We start from the raw sequence: 15017 nt of genomic DNA, 5'->3' as shown, positions 1-15017 counted from the left end.
AATACACACACGGACAAAATATAGAACTTCTTTATGTCCTAAAAATTAAGTTTTTGAACGGCACAACAGTGCAGAGGAACACTCACATGCTTGCACAGCGTACAGTAATATTACGAATTATGATAACTATAGCAAACTTGTGTAAACACGAGCATCACACTTGAAGAACACGAGTAAACTTTAGGGATGTATGTTCGCACTGTTCACAATGTAGGTAACTTAATTTTAAGGGCTCCTATGGCTAGGCAATTAGCGTTTTCATTGGTATTACATTCTTGCTACTCGTTGCCTCGGTGATTTTTAAGTTAATTTTCTCTCCAAAAAGTAATTATTCCAAAGAAGGCAAATGAATAGATGTTTAGTAAGTATTGATGTATTTGGGAAAAGACATCAGTTGGAATTTGGCAATTTAATGTGACTGCTGGTAGTAATAATGCTTTTCAACACTACCGCTAATTATATGCACTATTTTCTGCTACGTAGTTGAATTCCTGAAAGGGCAACAGATGGCAGGCACATACTTACCCCTACACCCCCGACAACACGACTTGAGAGAGTGGCATATTGTGCATGTGTAAACCACAGATATCCGTTTCTAAGATATCCTGGTCTTGTCTATGTGCCGGCCGATTCCCCCCGCACCTCACCACTCCCTTCGCCCAGGTACAGACGGAGAGATCGCCTTCCAAGGGGGTTCATTCCAGACAAGTATCCAGTCACGGAACGTGCGCGGTTACATGAATTGAAAGCCAGTACAAGTATATTACGGATAGATGGGCTAAGCAAGAGCTTCGAGATTGACAAGGGAGTTATGAATATTAAGTAGTTGAGTACAATTTGATATAAACTGGAGGTTCATTGCTCCATTGCCCTATACCAGAAAGCACCACTGATAAACATAAAGCCGATAATTAATGGCCAGTCAGATTGACATGTACTACCTGCAAATTCTGGGAAAGCGTTCTTGGCTGAGCAAAGTAGACATTTAGGCTATGAAGTTCGGTACTGTGCCTCACAAAATTCAGAAGCACAATTCCCTGAACTCCTGCAAAGGAGTTACATTCCACAGGGATTTTTTTTTTTTTTTTTGCTATGGGCTTTACGTCGCACCGACACAGATAGGTCTTATGGCGACGATGGGATAGGAAAGGCCTAGGAGTTGGAAGGAAGCGGCTGTGGCCTTAATTAAGGTACAGCCCCAGCATTTGCCTGGTGTGAAAATGGGAAACCACGGAAAACCATTTTCAGGGCTGCCGATAGTGGGATTCGAACCTACTATCTCCCGGATGCAAGCTCACAGCCGCGCGCCTCTACACGCACGGCCAACTCGCCCGGTGTCCACAGGGATTTGGTAAAGGCTTCTGATGATGATATGATCAGGAACCTTGCATGTCGGGGTGTTGACTATGTGAAGAGTTTAAAGAAGTGTGTCGATGATAAGTTGTTCCATACAGGTGCTTTCGTCCTGACCTTTGACGCCCAGCAAGTGCCTGAAGACATCATATTTGCAGTGTACCATTTAAATGGTCGGCCATACATACCAACTCCTATAAGGTGTTACAACTGCCAAAGATTTGGCCACATCTCATGATGTTGTCAAGGTTCAATGACCTGTAAAATGTGTGGAAAATGTGAGCGTGCTGGTGTCTAATGTACACAACTGCCAGCTGCTTAAGTGCGGCCAGTATCCAGTATTCGGGAGACAGTAGGTTCGAACCCCACTGTCGGCAGCCCTGAAGATGGTTTTCCGTGGTTTCCCATTTTCACACCAGGTAAATGCTAGGGCTGTACCTTAATTAAGGCCACGGACACTTCCTTCCCACTCCTAGACCTTTCCTGTCCCATCGTCGCCATAAGACCTATCTGTGTCGGTGTGACGTAAAGCAAGTAGCTAAAAAATTCTAACACAACTGCCTATGGGCATCAACTGCCCAGGTGTGCATGCTCCCATTTCTAAGGAATGTCCTATATGTGGGAAGGAGAAAAAGATCCAGGAGATCAAAATCTGAATAAGCTCTCTTATCCAGAGGCCTGGAGGGAGGGAATTCTCCATCTCCTTCGACAAAATGGTCGTGAATACTGTATACCGATTATGCCAGAGAACGTTGTGCATAGTTCATTATAACCTCTGTGATAAAGTCCATTTCTCACGCAATGAATCAAAGACAGTCCGAAGTTCAGAAATGCTGGTTGCTTTCACAGGCAGATTGGCCAGTGTTCTCAAAACGCGATGATATCCGATGAGATGCTGGAGTCTATTGACTACCATTACCACTGGAATTATGGCTGCTGCAGAGGAAAGAATACCTTCCTCTTCCAGTATCCTTCGCCAGAAACGGGTTCCGCGGTGAACCGATGAAATTGCAGCAGCCATATGTGATCACCGCCAGTCTTTTAAGCATTATCATTGGAATTCTATAATGGGCAGTCATATTGCATTTAAGTGCCTTTGCGCTAAAGCCGATTTATTTATTCAAGAGAGTAAGAAAGCTACTTGGGAAAAGTATATGTTTGTGCAGGGCTGAGTGGCTCAGACAGTTGAGACGCTGACCTTTTGAACCCAACCTGGCAGGGGTTCAATCCTGGGTCAGTCCAGTTATATTTAAAGGTGCTCAGATATATCAGTCTCCTGTGTGTAGATTTACTGGCACATAAAAGAACTCTTGCGGGACTAAATTCCAGCACTACGGCGTCTCCAAAGAACTGCAAAAGTAGTTAGTGGGACGTAAAACCCATAATTATTATTGTTATAAAAGTCTCTTCTATGATGGCACATACTCCGTCAGTACTATTGTGGACAAAATTCTGCCATAGTATTGGAGTCCAGGACTTGCCCTCAGTCCCCAGAATCTCCAGTAATGGAGATGTACTTACAATTCTTTCAGTCATTGTCGATCACATTGCATAACATATTGTAGATACGTTCAGCTCTGGGGGATACGAGCCTGCATTTCTGCCTGTTAAGCACGAGATAGAGGCACATCATCTCTCGTATAACGAGATCATTTATTGTAATCCTCCTATTTAATACCAAGATGCCATCTAATAAGATGGAGTTTTTTACCCATACATGTTTCAACTCTATGGAGTCATCCTCACATAAATTACAAAACCATATTGCTAATAGTATGCTGTTATTACAATGTCACTGATAAATTCCATTTTACTTAATATTCTAAAAGAGTCCATCTTGGTGTGGTCTTAGTTGACATAACTGGCAAAACACATAAACAACTGATGTGAGGTTGGAAATCCTCTTGTCTAATATTTTTTGAATAACACGTTAGTGTTTGGTATAAACATAAAACGTCCATCTTTAGGTTCAGTCAGTAAGTATACAAATATCTTATCTTCTTCCTTTGCACTGAATTGTACAGCCAAATTGCATTGGACATAACAAGAAGCATCAGGCATATTTTGGGTAATGCGTGACAAGGACCAGGAAGAAAGTGCTCAAACCACTAACTAATTTACATCACAATGTGCGTAAGTCTGGAGTTGATTACAGTGATCAGCACATTCACTATAGCCTGTTTAACACAGAACTTTGAAACGGTGGAGTAAATTGTACCATTTTGTAAATGCTCAGTATTTTTTTATACCATGCTTATAGTATTGAATTTTTCAGGTACAAACTTTCAAATATACTAGCATCCAATTCCTCTTCTTCAAAATCATCCACATCTTCATCTGTAATAGCTAAACAATCCTCAATATTATGCTGCAATATATTTTGGCAGGCCTCCATTTCCTCTCACGTGCGCGCGGAGAAGTGGCGCAATAACACTGTCATGAGGAAGGTGTATCCTTGAAAATATGTCAGCTGGAGTGTCATCACTTGCTCAGTGTTGTTGCTGACAGTACGAGGCATAAATCCCTGATGTCCAGACAGTAGAAACACCACTTAGCAAAATAGCATTTGTTTAAATGAGTGACTTCGTAGAAACTACATGCTTGGTAATTTTCAGAAAAACAGCAACCCATAAAATCGATGGGCTTGACAGCGAGAGTGTTAAAATAGAGATGAACTATGTCTACCCCAATCTGACTGCATCTTAACAGGAGAAAATGATGTTTTCTGTTTTGTTTTGAAATCTCCAAATAAATTTTCTTTTGTCATTATATTATTGATTTAATTAAAAACCGAAGTAAGTTTCTATTTATAGTGAGCTGATTACTTTTCAAATATCATATATTTGTGCTTTTAATTTACTGATGATAATCATTCTGAAAATAGTCAACATCTTTGATAATTATCCTGAAGCTTTAATTAGAAATTCATTGACATTTGAGAACAAACATTACCTACTTTCTTGAAATATGCCTGTATCTGTGTGTCTTCCTCCAGCTCCTGTGATCACGGAACAGACAACCTTGAAACTAGAGGATATAATCCGACAACGGATCAAGGACAAGGTATGGGATGATGTGGAGCGTAAAGTAAAGCCTGTGAAAGCTCCCGATGAATATAAGAAGCAGTTGGTGATGGATCAGGAAAAGAGCAAGTTGAGTCTTGCTGAAGTTTATGAACAGGTATGATGAAGTGACTCTAGATCTTGTTTCTTTTAGTAATACCATATAACAGCACTGATATGTTTTGTAATAGAAAGAAACAGACATGTGACAAATCAAATCATTTATATATACAAAGGTTCTGCATGTGGCTGTTTTTAGTGGATACAGTGTGTTTTTGCATCTGTCTACTGACACAGGCTAAAGCAAAAAGTAGCTTCCACTGAAGTCTCAGTCTCATTTATGGCTGTGACAGTTTGGTGACTGCTGAGGTATGGGTGGTGCTAAGTATTGACATTTGGAGCACAATAAGTGCATCTGAATGTTATGAAAGGTGATACCTGTATGGTCAGTCTTACTGCAATAGCACTTGCTTGCCCAGTGAGGAAAGCAGTTGCAAAGCTACCTCACTCCTCATCATGCCTTTTACACCTCATTATGGCACTGCCATGGTTTTTTGTGGTTTTTCTATAACCACATAAACTTCAGTGGTGCTACTTGCGGATTTAACCATCCTTTGGACTGAAGAATTAACAGACAGAAAAGTAGGAATATAGATAGGTCCACATACAGTAGAACCTCAATCCATCGTTCCTGGAACTGTCGTTTTCCCGTATTCATCGTTCAATTTATTCGGTCCCAAAAACGTTCCATATAAACCAGTGTTAAATTTCCCCACATCTACCGTTCCTTGAACTATCGTTTTATCGCACTGATCGTCAAAAAAATATTTGTCCTCAGCCACAATTTTCCCACATGGATCGATCGTACGTAAGAAAAATATAATCAAAAGTTTTTTGAATTTAAAGAGACAGCTCAGTACTATACTATATAATAGTGGCATTGTCTGCTCCCAAGTCCAGTATGGGAAAGGAAGAGGGTTAGCTGGTTTGACAACAAGCTGTAAAAGCAGCAAACGCCGAGTGTCGAGCTGCTGTAAATAACTTGATCCCCCATAGGGGCCAACGGCTTTGGGCAAATGAGCACCTTTAGGTGGGGTGATGGTCCCCTCAGGGTAGGAAATGACACTAGAACCCATCATCTGTGTCTTTGTCCCAACGGCAAAATGGACAGAGGAACCTCCTTTTTGTGGTTCTCATCGGTCGTGGAGGAGGATGAGGTCATGCCAGACTAGACTGTGAAAGTGCAACTCAGTGGTATTTTGAGTCTGCAGCAGTCTGTTGCAGTCGTGGTACTAGAACCTGCATGTCGCATCTCATTTGTGCCACAGGATATGTTCCGAGACCATAGTGTGTGAGTCACTTCCTTGCAAGCTGCGATCCACATTAAACAAAATCCTGCTTGTTGCACTTTTTCCTGCTGTCACTTCCTTCAACTCAAGTCCAATGGCGATGGGATAAGGATGATGGAGGCAGGTTTTCGGGTGAAACTGGAAGAATTTGGTTCGGACCTGCACATTGGCAGCAGATGTGTGATGAACGGCTTTTTGAGACTCTGTGACTACTCAAGAATTCAGTCCTGGGCAGGCCTATTTAGGATCACAGCTGCCCACCCTGAATGGAGAAGGCCCTAGAAAACTTGGGCTAAACATCGGTAGTCACACTCTCAGCCGGCTGGGAGGCCGCACCCAGCGGGTCACCCCTTATGCGGTCGAAAATCTAAGATTACCAAAACTTTGATTTTAAACCTGGAATGTTCAAACCCTACTTGATTTGAAAGACAATAACAGACCTGAGAGAAGAACAGTGCTTGTCACCCATGAGCTTGGACGAATGAACATTGATATTGCTGCCTTAAGTGGAACCAGACTGTCCAGCAAAGGTAAACTTACAGAGTTCAGCTCAGGCTACACAATTTTCTGGAAGGGAAAAGATGAGCTAGAACACCACATTCATGGTGTGGGATTCACTGTGAAGACTACATTGGTGAATGATTATCAGCTAACTCCAACCGCTGTCAATGCAAGAATTATGACTCTCCGAATCCCACTCTCTGGAGCGAAATCTATGACACTCATCTCCTCATATGCTCCCACCTTGGATGCTGATGTAGAAGCTAAAGACCAATTCTACAACCTGCTGAGCACTACCATCACCGAAGTACCACCAAGAGACAAACTCTTACTGCTTGGCGATTTCAACGCCAGAGTTGGTAAAGATCACCAATTATGGGGCAATGCCAGTGGTCTATGTGCTGAGGATGAACTCTTCATTAATATTACTCAGTTCCGCCTGCCTAATCACTACAAGACCACTTGGATGCATCCTCGCTCAAAGCACTGGCACGTTCTTGATTATACCATCACCAGGCAATGTGATAAAAGAGATGTCCTTGTTAAAAGGACCGCAAGAAATGTTGATGACTGCTAGACAGATCATAAGCTCCTTTTTTGCCAGTTGAGAATCTCATCTGTCGCAAACCAGAAAGATCCATCCGCAACCTGCCCAGAAAGAAATTTGATACTTTAAACTTCAATTTGAATCAATTGCTACAGATTACAGAAATGCAATCTCAAACAAACTGGCTAGTCATCCAGCCAGCAGTGATAGTACAAATCAGGAATGGGCCACGCTTCAGAAGGTCATCATTGAGTCAGCTGAGGAAAAAAATTGGTTTTGTGAGTAAAAAGAGACAGGACTGGTTTGATGAAAATAATGAAGAAATCAAATGTCTGATCAGTGCCAAATGGGGAGCCCACCTATCCTATCTTCAAGATCCATCTTCCAATGTGAAGAAATCACATTTCTTGGAACTTAGAGGAAAATGTCAGGCACAAATTGGGGAAATGAAGAATAACTGGTGGCAGCAAAAAGCTGAAGAACTGCAAAGTCTATCTGATGCCTATGACCTGCAAATCTTCTCTGCTGGCATGAAGGAGATATATGGTCCAATTCAATCTTCATCAGGGTTATTGAAGACTGCTGACAACTCCATCATTTTAACTGATAATGGAGAAATTTTAGAGTGTTGGAAGGAACATTTCTCTGTGCTTCTAAATCATGTCTCCAATGTTGCTGAGGACTTTCTTCATAATGTCCCTCAGCAGCCCCAACAACCATGGATGACGGTTCCACCTACGTACAGAAACTTCACCAAAGCACTCAATCAACTAAAACCAAGAAAGGCTTCTGGTTCTGATAACATACCTTTGGAACTGATACAAAATGGAGGTATATCCTTGAAGACTAGACTTTTTACTCTCATCCTCTTGATTTGGGAAACTTGAGAAGTACCTGACGACTTGAAGAATGCTACCATCATCACTATCTTCAAGAAAGGCGATCGTAGTGTATGTGGGAACTACTGTGGTATATCGCTTTTGTCAATTGCAGGTAAAATTCTCGCAAACCGGCTCCGAGTTATCTCAGAGAGGATTTTTCCTGAGTCTCAATGTGGTTTCCGAACCTCCAGAGGCACAACAGATATGACCTTCTGTGCTAGACAACTCCAGGAAAAATGCAGAGAACAACAGCAGCAGCCTCTGTATTTAGTTTTCTATGATCTGGAAAAAGCCTTTGATTCAGTACCAAAATCTGCTATGTGGAAAGTATTAAGACATTTTAGATGTCTGTATCGTTATGTGGAATTGGTTCAAGCTCTTTATGATGGCATGTCTGAACAGGTTCTTCATGGTAACACAGTATCAGATTCATTTCCAATCACTCATGGGTTGAAGTAAGGCTGTGTGCTTGCTCCTACACTCTTTGCACTGTACATGGCTACCATGCTGCATGAATCATCTGCAAACACTTAGGCAGGAGATTAAATTTCGTTTTGATGGAGGCCTTTTCAATCTGGCAAGACTTCGCTCACAAGGACGTAGTCTGGTTACCCGGGTGACAGAACTGCAGTATGCCGATGACACTGCATCTCCTACAGAACTACTGTACAACAGTCAGTCATCTGCTTTAAAACTGCATGTGATCGCTTTGGTCTTGCCATTAATGCGGAAAAAAAAACTAAGATACTTGCACAACCTGCCCCAGGATTAACTCTTCCTGAGTTCAGTATCTCCATCTTAGACACAACACAGGAACAGGTGGATCACTTTTCATATCTTGGAAGCATCTTGTCTCATAATTTCATCCCAGTTTTTAATGTCAATTTGTATATATTTGTTTAATTTGTTTTATGTCAATTGTGTGCACGTACATTTGTTTAGATATTAGATGTTTTACATTAAGGCTGAAGATGGCCAGCCCCGGCCGAAACTAGTCCCTAATTAATGTAATTTAGAATATTGCATATTATAGTATTGAAAGGTGGACCATTACTACATTCATTTAATAATTATATTGTAGATCACCTATCACATGACAACTCGAAAGACCTGCACCCGGCTTCGGAGGCCACACGACATTATTATTACTTATAATTACATGACAAAAAATGCCCAAATACAATACCTGTACTATATTATTTTGCATTCCCCCTATTTTTTTATGTCACCCGCATTTATCGTTTTACCGCATCCATCGTCATTTTCCCTCTCCCCCTTGAAAAACGATGCATCAAGGTTTTACTGCATTAGGGTAAACACAATGACAGCTCAGTATCGAAAGAGGGAACAATAAAAAAGGAGACAAGGACAAACATGAAAACAAAAGGACAAGGACAATCTCCACATCTTCATACAGTGCTCTCTTCAAAATACATAGGCTCCCTCTTCATCAACCCCATTCTTTTACATCTGTTACTTCTCATCCCTCAGTGAGCTCATTTCTGACCCCTCCCCCCAGCATCATCAGCAGGGCGGGCTTCAACACTCATTGTGGAAGCACATTGACCAATTTTCAGTCTTGATGGAGGAAATGTGGGATGATAAGAAAGCCAAATAAACAAAGGAAAAAGAAAGAGATAAAAAGATACCACCACATAATCATCACATTTTTTATACCAAAGTTCTCAAAAAAATAGTAGGGTGCGACCATTATGCAAAAAGAAAAGTTTAATATCGGTATTTGTATTACTGAGAAAGTTAATTTATAACTAAATTGTATTTGATAGAAGTTTAAGGTGCACATATTACTCGTATATATACATCAAAATAATTAAAATAGTCCAAATCAAAATTCATCATTTATTCGCAACAGTTTGGCGAACATTTATCCAATCTGAAAATAAAAATGAACTTGCTGATTTGAGCATTAAAGTTAAAATACTACACTTTGCAAAACATTATTGCATTGCTGGGAAATACAGCCTTATCGGTAAACAATTTACTCCAAATCTTCTGTGTCGCTATCGCTGGTTTTGGTATCTGATGCTTTGTCCTCACCACTGGTCATACCAGCATCAGATTCTTTGTCTCTCTCTGCCACACTGTGTCATCTTTGGATCTGTCTAGTGCATTCGAAATTACAGTCTTTTGAAGCTCTTGGAAACTAGTTCAGGTGGTATAAGATCCCAACTCTTCATTACCCATGTGTATAACAAGTCCAAGGATGGACGCCTAATATTTCCAGTGGGCGTCAATGGCTGATCTCCGCTTATCATCCACTCGTTGTAAAATCGATGTAAGTGGTCTTTAAATGGTTTGTTAATACATATGTCCAATGGCTGCAAAATAGATGTTAGGCCACCAGGAATGAGTACCTGTCATATCTTATTTTCATTAAGAAGTTGCTTCACTTCGTTCATGAGGTGACCTCGGAAACTATCTAAAACAAGCCTGTCCAGGATGAGTTCTACATCCATCCAACCCTTTGGTTGCACTTGTACATGAATTCCACGGGCAAGCTATTTGCTTAGGCATCGTATTCCTCTTGAAAATTACATAAGATGATTACCTGTAATCACAGAAAAATGCTTCACACGTTAATGTGTTGCTATGTAAATTATTGTCCATAACTGTTCAGTATTATTGTATTTGAAAACAAAAAAGGCTACAAACATGCCAGAAACAGAATAAAACTTAAATTCTCCTGCACACATGTTTACAGTAATCACATCACTCACAAACTGCACATTCCAGTGCATTTGATACTTCCGCAATAGTACCTAATAAATACGAAACAGGAACAACCTGCATAGCCTCAGGATGTGGAGAGGCCCACTTGAGTGAAGTACAAGGGTTGCAAGCAGGGGTGTACCTACTCGTAAATTTCCCAATACCGGAACATATGATTATGTATTATAGCAGACCACAAGTATGTGGCCCATAGCCTAGGCAGCTGATTACATGACAATATTATGGAAAAAAGAACGCATTCATTTTGATATTTACCAATGATAAGAACAAATATTAACTTTTTTGTGAATTAGATCCTCAGTGACTCATTTTGTCACCATTTGCCTGCGCATTCTGATACCGATGCACCCTGGTTGCAAGGCTTTGAAAGCCATACTAGAAATTTTACATTGTCTTACAACCACATCCTCAAACTACTGATAAGGTGTTCGTTTCTATGTTCTTACTTCTGAAACAACTAGTACAACACAATCTCGTCTCAAAAAATACCACAACAGGATGTAAATGGATCAGAGAAGTAAGAGAGGATCTGAAGGAAATAGGCCTTACAACAGAAGACACCACAAATAAGATAAAATTGAATACAAAACTCAAGAATACAAACCTCCGCTTTACCCTTATACAAAACAAACCAACAACACGCACATTTTCAACTGAGGAAAGGGCACGAAGATCGGAGCGTCTGAAGAAGTACTGGGAGGACCGCAAAGCCCGAACAATCCCTTCAAAGAGACCTGAACGACGGACTGACTAAAGTGATCCTATGTGGTCATAAAAGAAGAAGAAGAAGAAGAAGAAGAAGAAGTATTGATGTATTTTCTTAGGAAGGACTATGTTACTGTTATTACCATTTTATCACTGGTGATTCTATGACTACAGTATATGTAAGGTTTAGGAAAATGGGTAAGCTGGAATATTTAACATTTACACTGGTATTTGATTTCTAGATACATCTTGTACCTATTTCAAGCTATTACAGTAAGTAAGAGAGTGGATTATGATTTAGGTCAGCAAATAAGTTGAGACTATCTGCAAACTTACTTGCTCTTGTGGAGTATTGTAAAAGAAAATTGACCTTTGTAACTGATTAGGAGACCATCTTGTTAGGTATTCAAACTAAGAGTAGTGGTGGACAAGCATGAAGTGAGACCTTGTATGTGTTGAATGGCAGTACAATAAATTTTTCATAAATGATAAAAATGATTATGATATTTGTGAAATTGGCATTGAACAATCATATCCATTCTCATTCCGTTCCAGGGGTATAAGGATCACAGCCAAAAGCTGTCTTATCCATTGATCTTTTAACAATAATTACCAACTTAACCTCAGTTGCACTGTCTCCCAAACAACGCTTCCTAATTCTAGTAATTTGTATGCACTAATAATTTATTTCTTTATTGTGATATACAGGAGTACATAAAGCAGCGTGAAGCTCAAAATCCTTCCAACCAGGAGAAACCAGAAGAGGAGCCAAAAGAGCACCAGGAAGTGCGTGCTATGATGTCAGCACTTTTTGCCAAGCTAGATGCTCTTTCCAACTTCCATTATACACCTAAACCTGTAAGTTCATTTTTAGCTGGTAACACCATAACAGTTCTGGTAGGAGTTTACAGACTGATGCCGGTACTGTAGATGTATGTAAACGATTTTCCTTTTAATATTAAGTACAGAAGATGAGCTCATCTAACAAACCTAGCACTGCAAGCAGAAAGAATATTGGCTATAATCTTCTAAAAGAATTACACACCTAGAGACAGGATAGAAAAAAATTTGTCTGACTAAAAGTGCCTTCTGCCATTTCCTGTTAACAGATTGAATTACCCCATACTGAGCAAGTTGGCTTCATGATACAGGTCGTGTAGCTGTAAGCATACATTTGAGTCAGTGTAACTAGAATACTAACAGGTAGGCCATTCTGGGGAGCTGCGCTGCCATTGGCTGGTGCACGTGATGTCACCCTGAGGATAGTGCTACCGCCATATTCAGTGCGTTATGTGTTAAATGGTACAGTTAGCTGAGTGTTATTTTGAGTTAATCTTGTTAGGTATTTTAATTACACTACACTTTGTCATGTATCTTTAGGGTACATAACATTTATGATTTAAAATTAATACGAAACATAGAACCTCAAATCTGTAGCGGTAATGATACACATACACTCACAGCGGCCATTGCGAAATTGAGAAAATAACATTTTTATGAATGAAGTACTCGAACTAATAAGCATATAAAACCCCATGGCACTACAGACCTTGAAGGGCCTCGACCTACCAAGCGACCGCTGCTCAGTCCGAAGGCTTGCAGATTACGATGTGTCGTGAAGTCAGTGTGACGAATCCTCTCGTCCGTTGTTCTTGGCTTTCTAGACCGGGGCCACTATCTCACCGTCAGGTAGCTCCTCAATTCTAATCACGTAGGCTTAGTAGTCCTCGAACCAGCCCTCAGGTCCAGGTAAAAATCCCTAACCTGGCCGGGAATCGAACCCGGGGCCTCCGGGTAAGAGGAAGGCACGCTACCCCTACACCATGGGGCCGGCAATAAGCATATAAATGAGGTAAATACTGAATTCGACACCTTTTTACCTTAACATAAACGACAATTCGTATCCAACTTATTATAGTTAACTAGCTGATGTACCCGTGCTTCGCTACGGGATTCTCAGAAAGACTGTCTTTGTGGTTTTCTAACTGAAGTCAACATAGGTCATTACAATAAATGTCAGTAGGAATGTCACGATTAAAAGCAATGTTATCATATACAATACAGTGAAACCTCGATTCTCCGTTTTTCGAGGGACCATGAAAATAAAACATATAACTCGGGAAAGCGGAAAATCCGGGAATGAATGAAAACCATCAACAATTTGGCTAAACATCACAAAAATTAAATATGTATAATTATAATCTTACAAAAACTCCTAAACCAAACCAAACTACAGCCCCAGTGGGACTTTGCCTGCCAAGCGACCGCTGCTCAGCCCGAAGGCCTGCAGATTACGAGGTTCGCATGGTCAGTGCGACGAATCCTCTCGGCAAATATTCCTGGCTCTGTAGATCGGGGTCGCCATCTCACCATTAGATAGCTCCACAATTAAAGGTATTCACGTAGGCTGAGTGGACCTGGAACCAGACTTATATCCAGGTAAAATTGCCTGACCTGGTCGCAATCGAACCCGGGCCCTCTGGATGAGAGGCGGGTATGTTAGACCACAAAACCGCATTAATTACCGGTACGCGAGTTCAAAATCTCGATACCCGGTACTTTATATTCAATTTTACAGGGGAATCTTCGTCAGTTTCCCGTGAAAACTTCTTTCAGTTCAGCAACTTTGATTAGGCTAGCCAAACTTCGAAAAATCTAATAACGCCAAGCCAAACGACAATCGACCACAAGTAGTTTTTAATTCTCTCATCTAATTAAATAAAGCACATTAGATACAAAAGCACCCAAAATGATGGCGAAATCCGTTCATTTCTTAATCTTTCATTGTAATTTGGTCTCCGGTATATTGTTTGTAGTCAGTTTCTGGAAATCTCGTACCACGCAAATTAGGCCTACATCGACTTTTAAAGGTAATGTTGAACTCGAAAACATGGTTTCGAATGTAAGTATCGATTCTTAAAAGTTCTCGAATGCATTATATTCAATTCTGCGCGTCACAAATCCAATCAAATTGGAAAGATAAAAGAAATGTAAACACTTCAGAAATTACGGTTATTCGTGACCTTGAGGTCATCTGGAAAGCGCGCTCGCTGCACATGTCAGTACGAGTTTGAAATGATACCAACCATTTAACATGTAACGTGCGCAAATAAAACGACTGCAGTTTTTGGTATTTTAACACGAAAACGTAACATTCCCAGTCTTACATCAGGACCTAAACAGTAATAGGCAATCCCAAGACCTCCCATTGCTTTCTTTTCTTTCTTTTTTTTTAATGTAGGGTGCAACATCTGTTTTGGTCTCGCTAACATATCATGTACGATAATATCAAAAGGTACTGAATTTGTGTTAAGAAGGAGCAGTTTCGATTCCTGCCTGAAAGCCCAGTTACTCTGCAGTGCCCTGAGCAAAGTGCCGAAAACCTCTTCGGCAGTATGGTCGAAAAAATGTAAAAATATAAACATCTAACCCTGGACATAATATGGACGCTTTATAAGTGCGAACATATGACGAAACTCGTTCCGTCTTCAAGCAGAGCTGTCAAAATGCGCCGTGTCTCCTTGCAATTGTTGTGGGCACCCTCTGCTTTATGATTTTCCGAGATTCTCTAAACAATACCGCCCGAATGCAATGCTAAGATGGTCTCTTATGCAAGTTCACCACCGATCGCTTTTCTAGTACCGGTACAGTACTTGCTTTAATTATCGCAGTGATGGGGTGTTAACGCCAAGATCCATAAATATGCCATAGCCGTCCTTTCGTGAGATACAGTTTATTAAAAAACGATTCATCGAGGATTTAGCATTGATGGGACTGGAATTTCTGGACGGTTGATCCGGGAAAGCGTTTCTTCGAGGAACGGATAATGCGGGACTTTTACAACGTGATTTAATTACGATGCTCGCGG

The 15017-nt window shown here is 40.6% G+C and overlaps 1 protein-coding gene across 1 annotated transcript in view; it reads left to right on the top strand.

The window, feature by feature from the left end:
* The window catches only part of LOC136863104 (U3 small nucleolar ribonucleoprotein protein MPP10), a 128001-nt gene that overhangs the window by 38796 nt on the left and 74188 nt on the right, over positions 1-15017 (top strand). Inside the window, exons 6-7 of the mRNA XM_067139447.2 lie at positions 4349-4533; positions 11858-12007. Of these exons, the coding sequence (XP_066995548.2) occupies positions 4349-4533; positions 11858-12007 (335 nt within the window). The remainder of the gene's footprint in view (positions 1-4348; positions 4534-11857; positions 12008-15017) is intronic.

The sequence above is a fragment of the Anabrus simplex genome, chromosome 1 (genome assembly GCF_040414725.1).
Source record: "Anabrus simplex isolate iqAnaSimp1 chromosome 1, ASM4041472v1, whole genome shotgun sequence".
Classification (NCBI taxonomy): Eukaryota; Metazoa; Arthropoda; class Insecta; order Orthoptera; family Tettigoniidae; genus Anabrus; species Anabrus simplex.
Note: the sequence above shows the minus strand (reverse complement) of the source record. Positions and strands in the feature narration are given on the sequence as shown.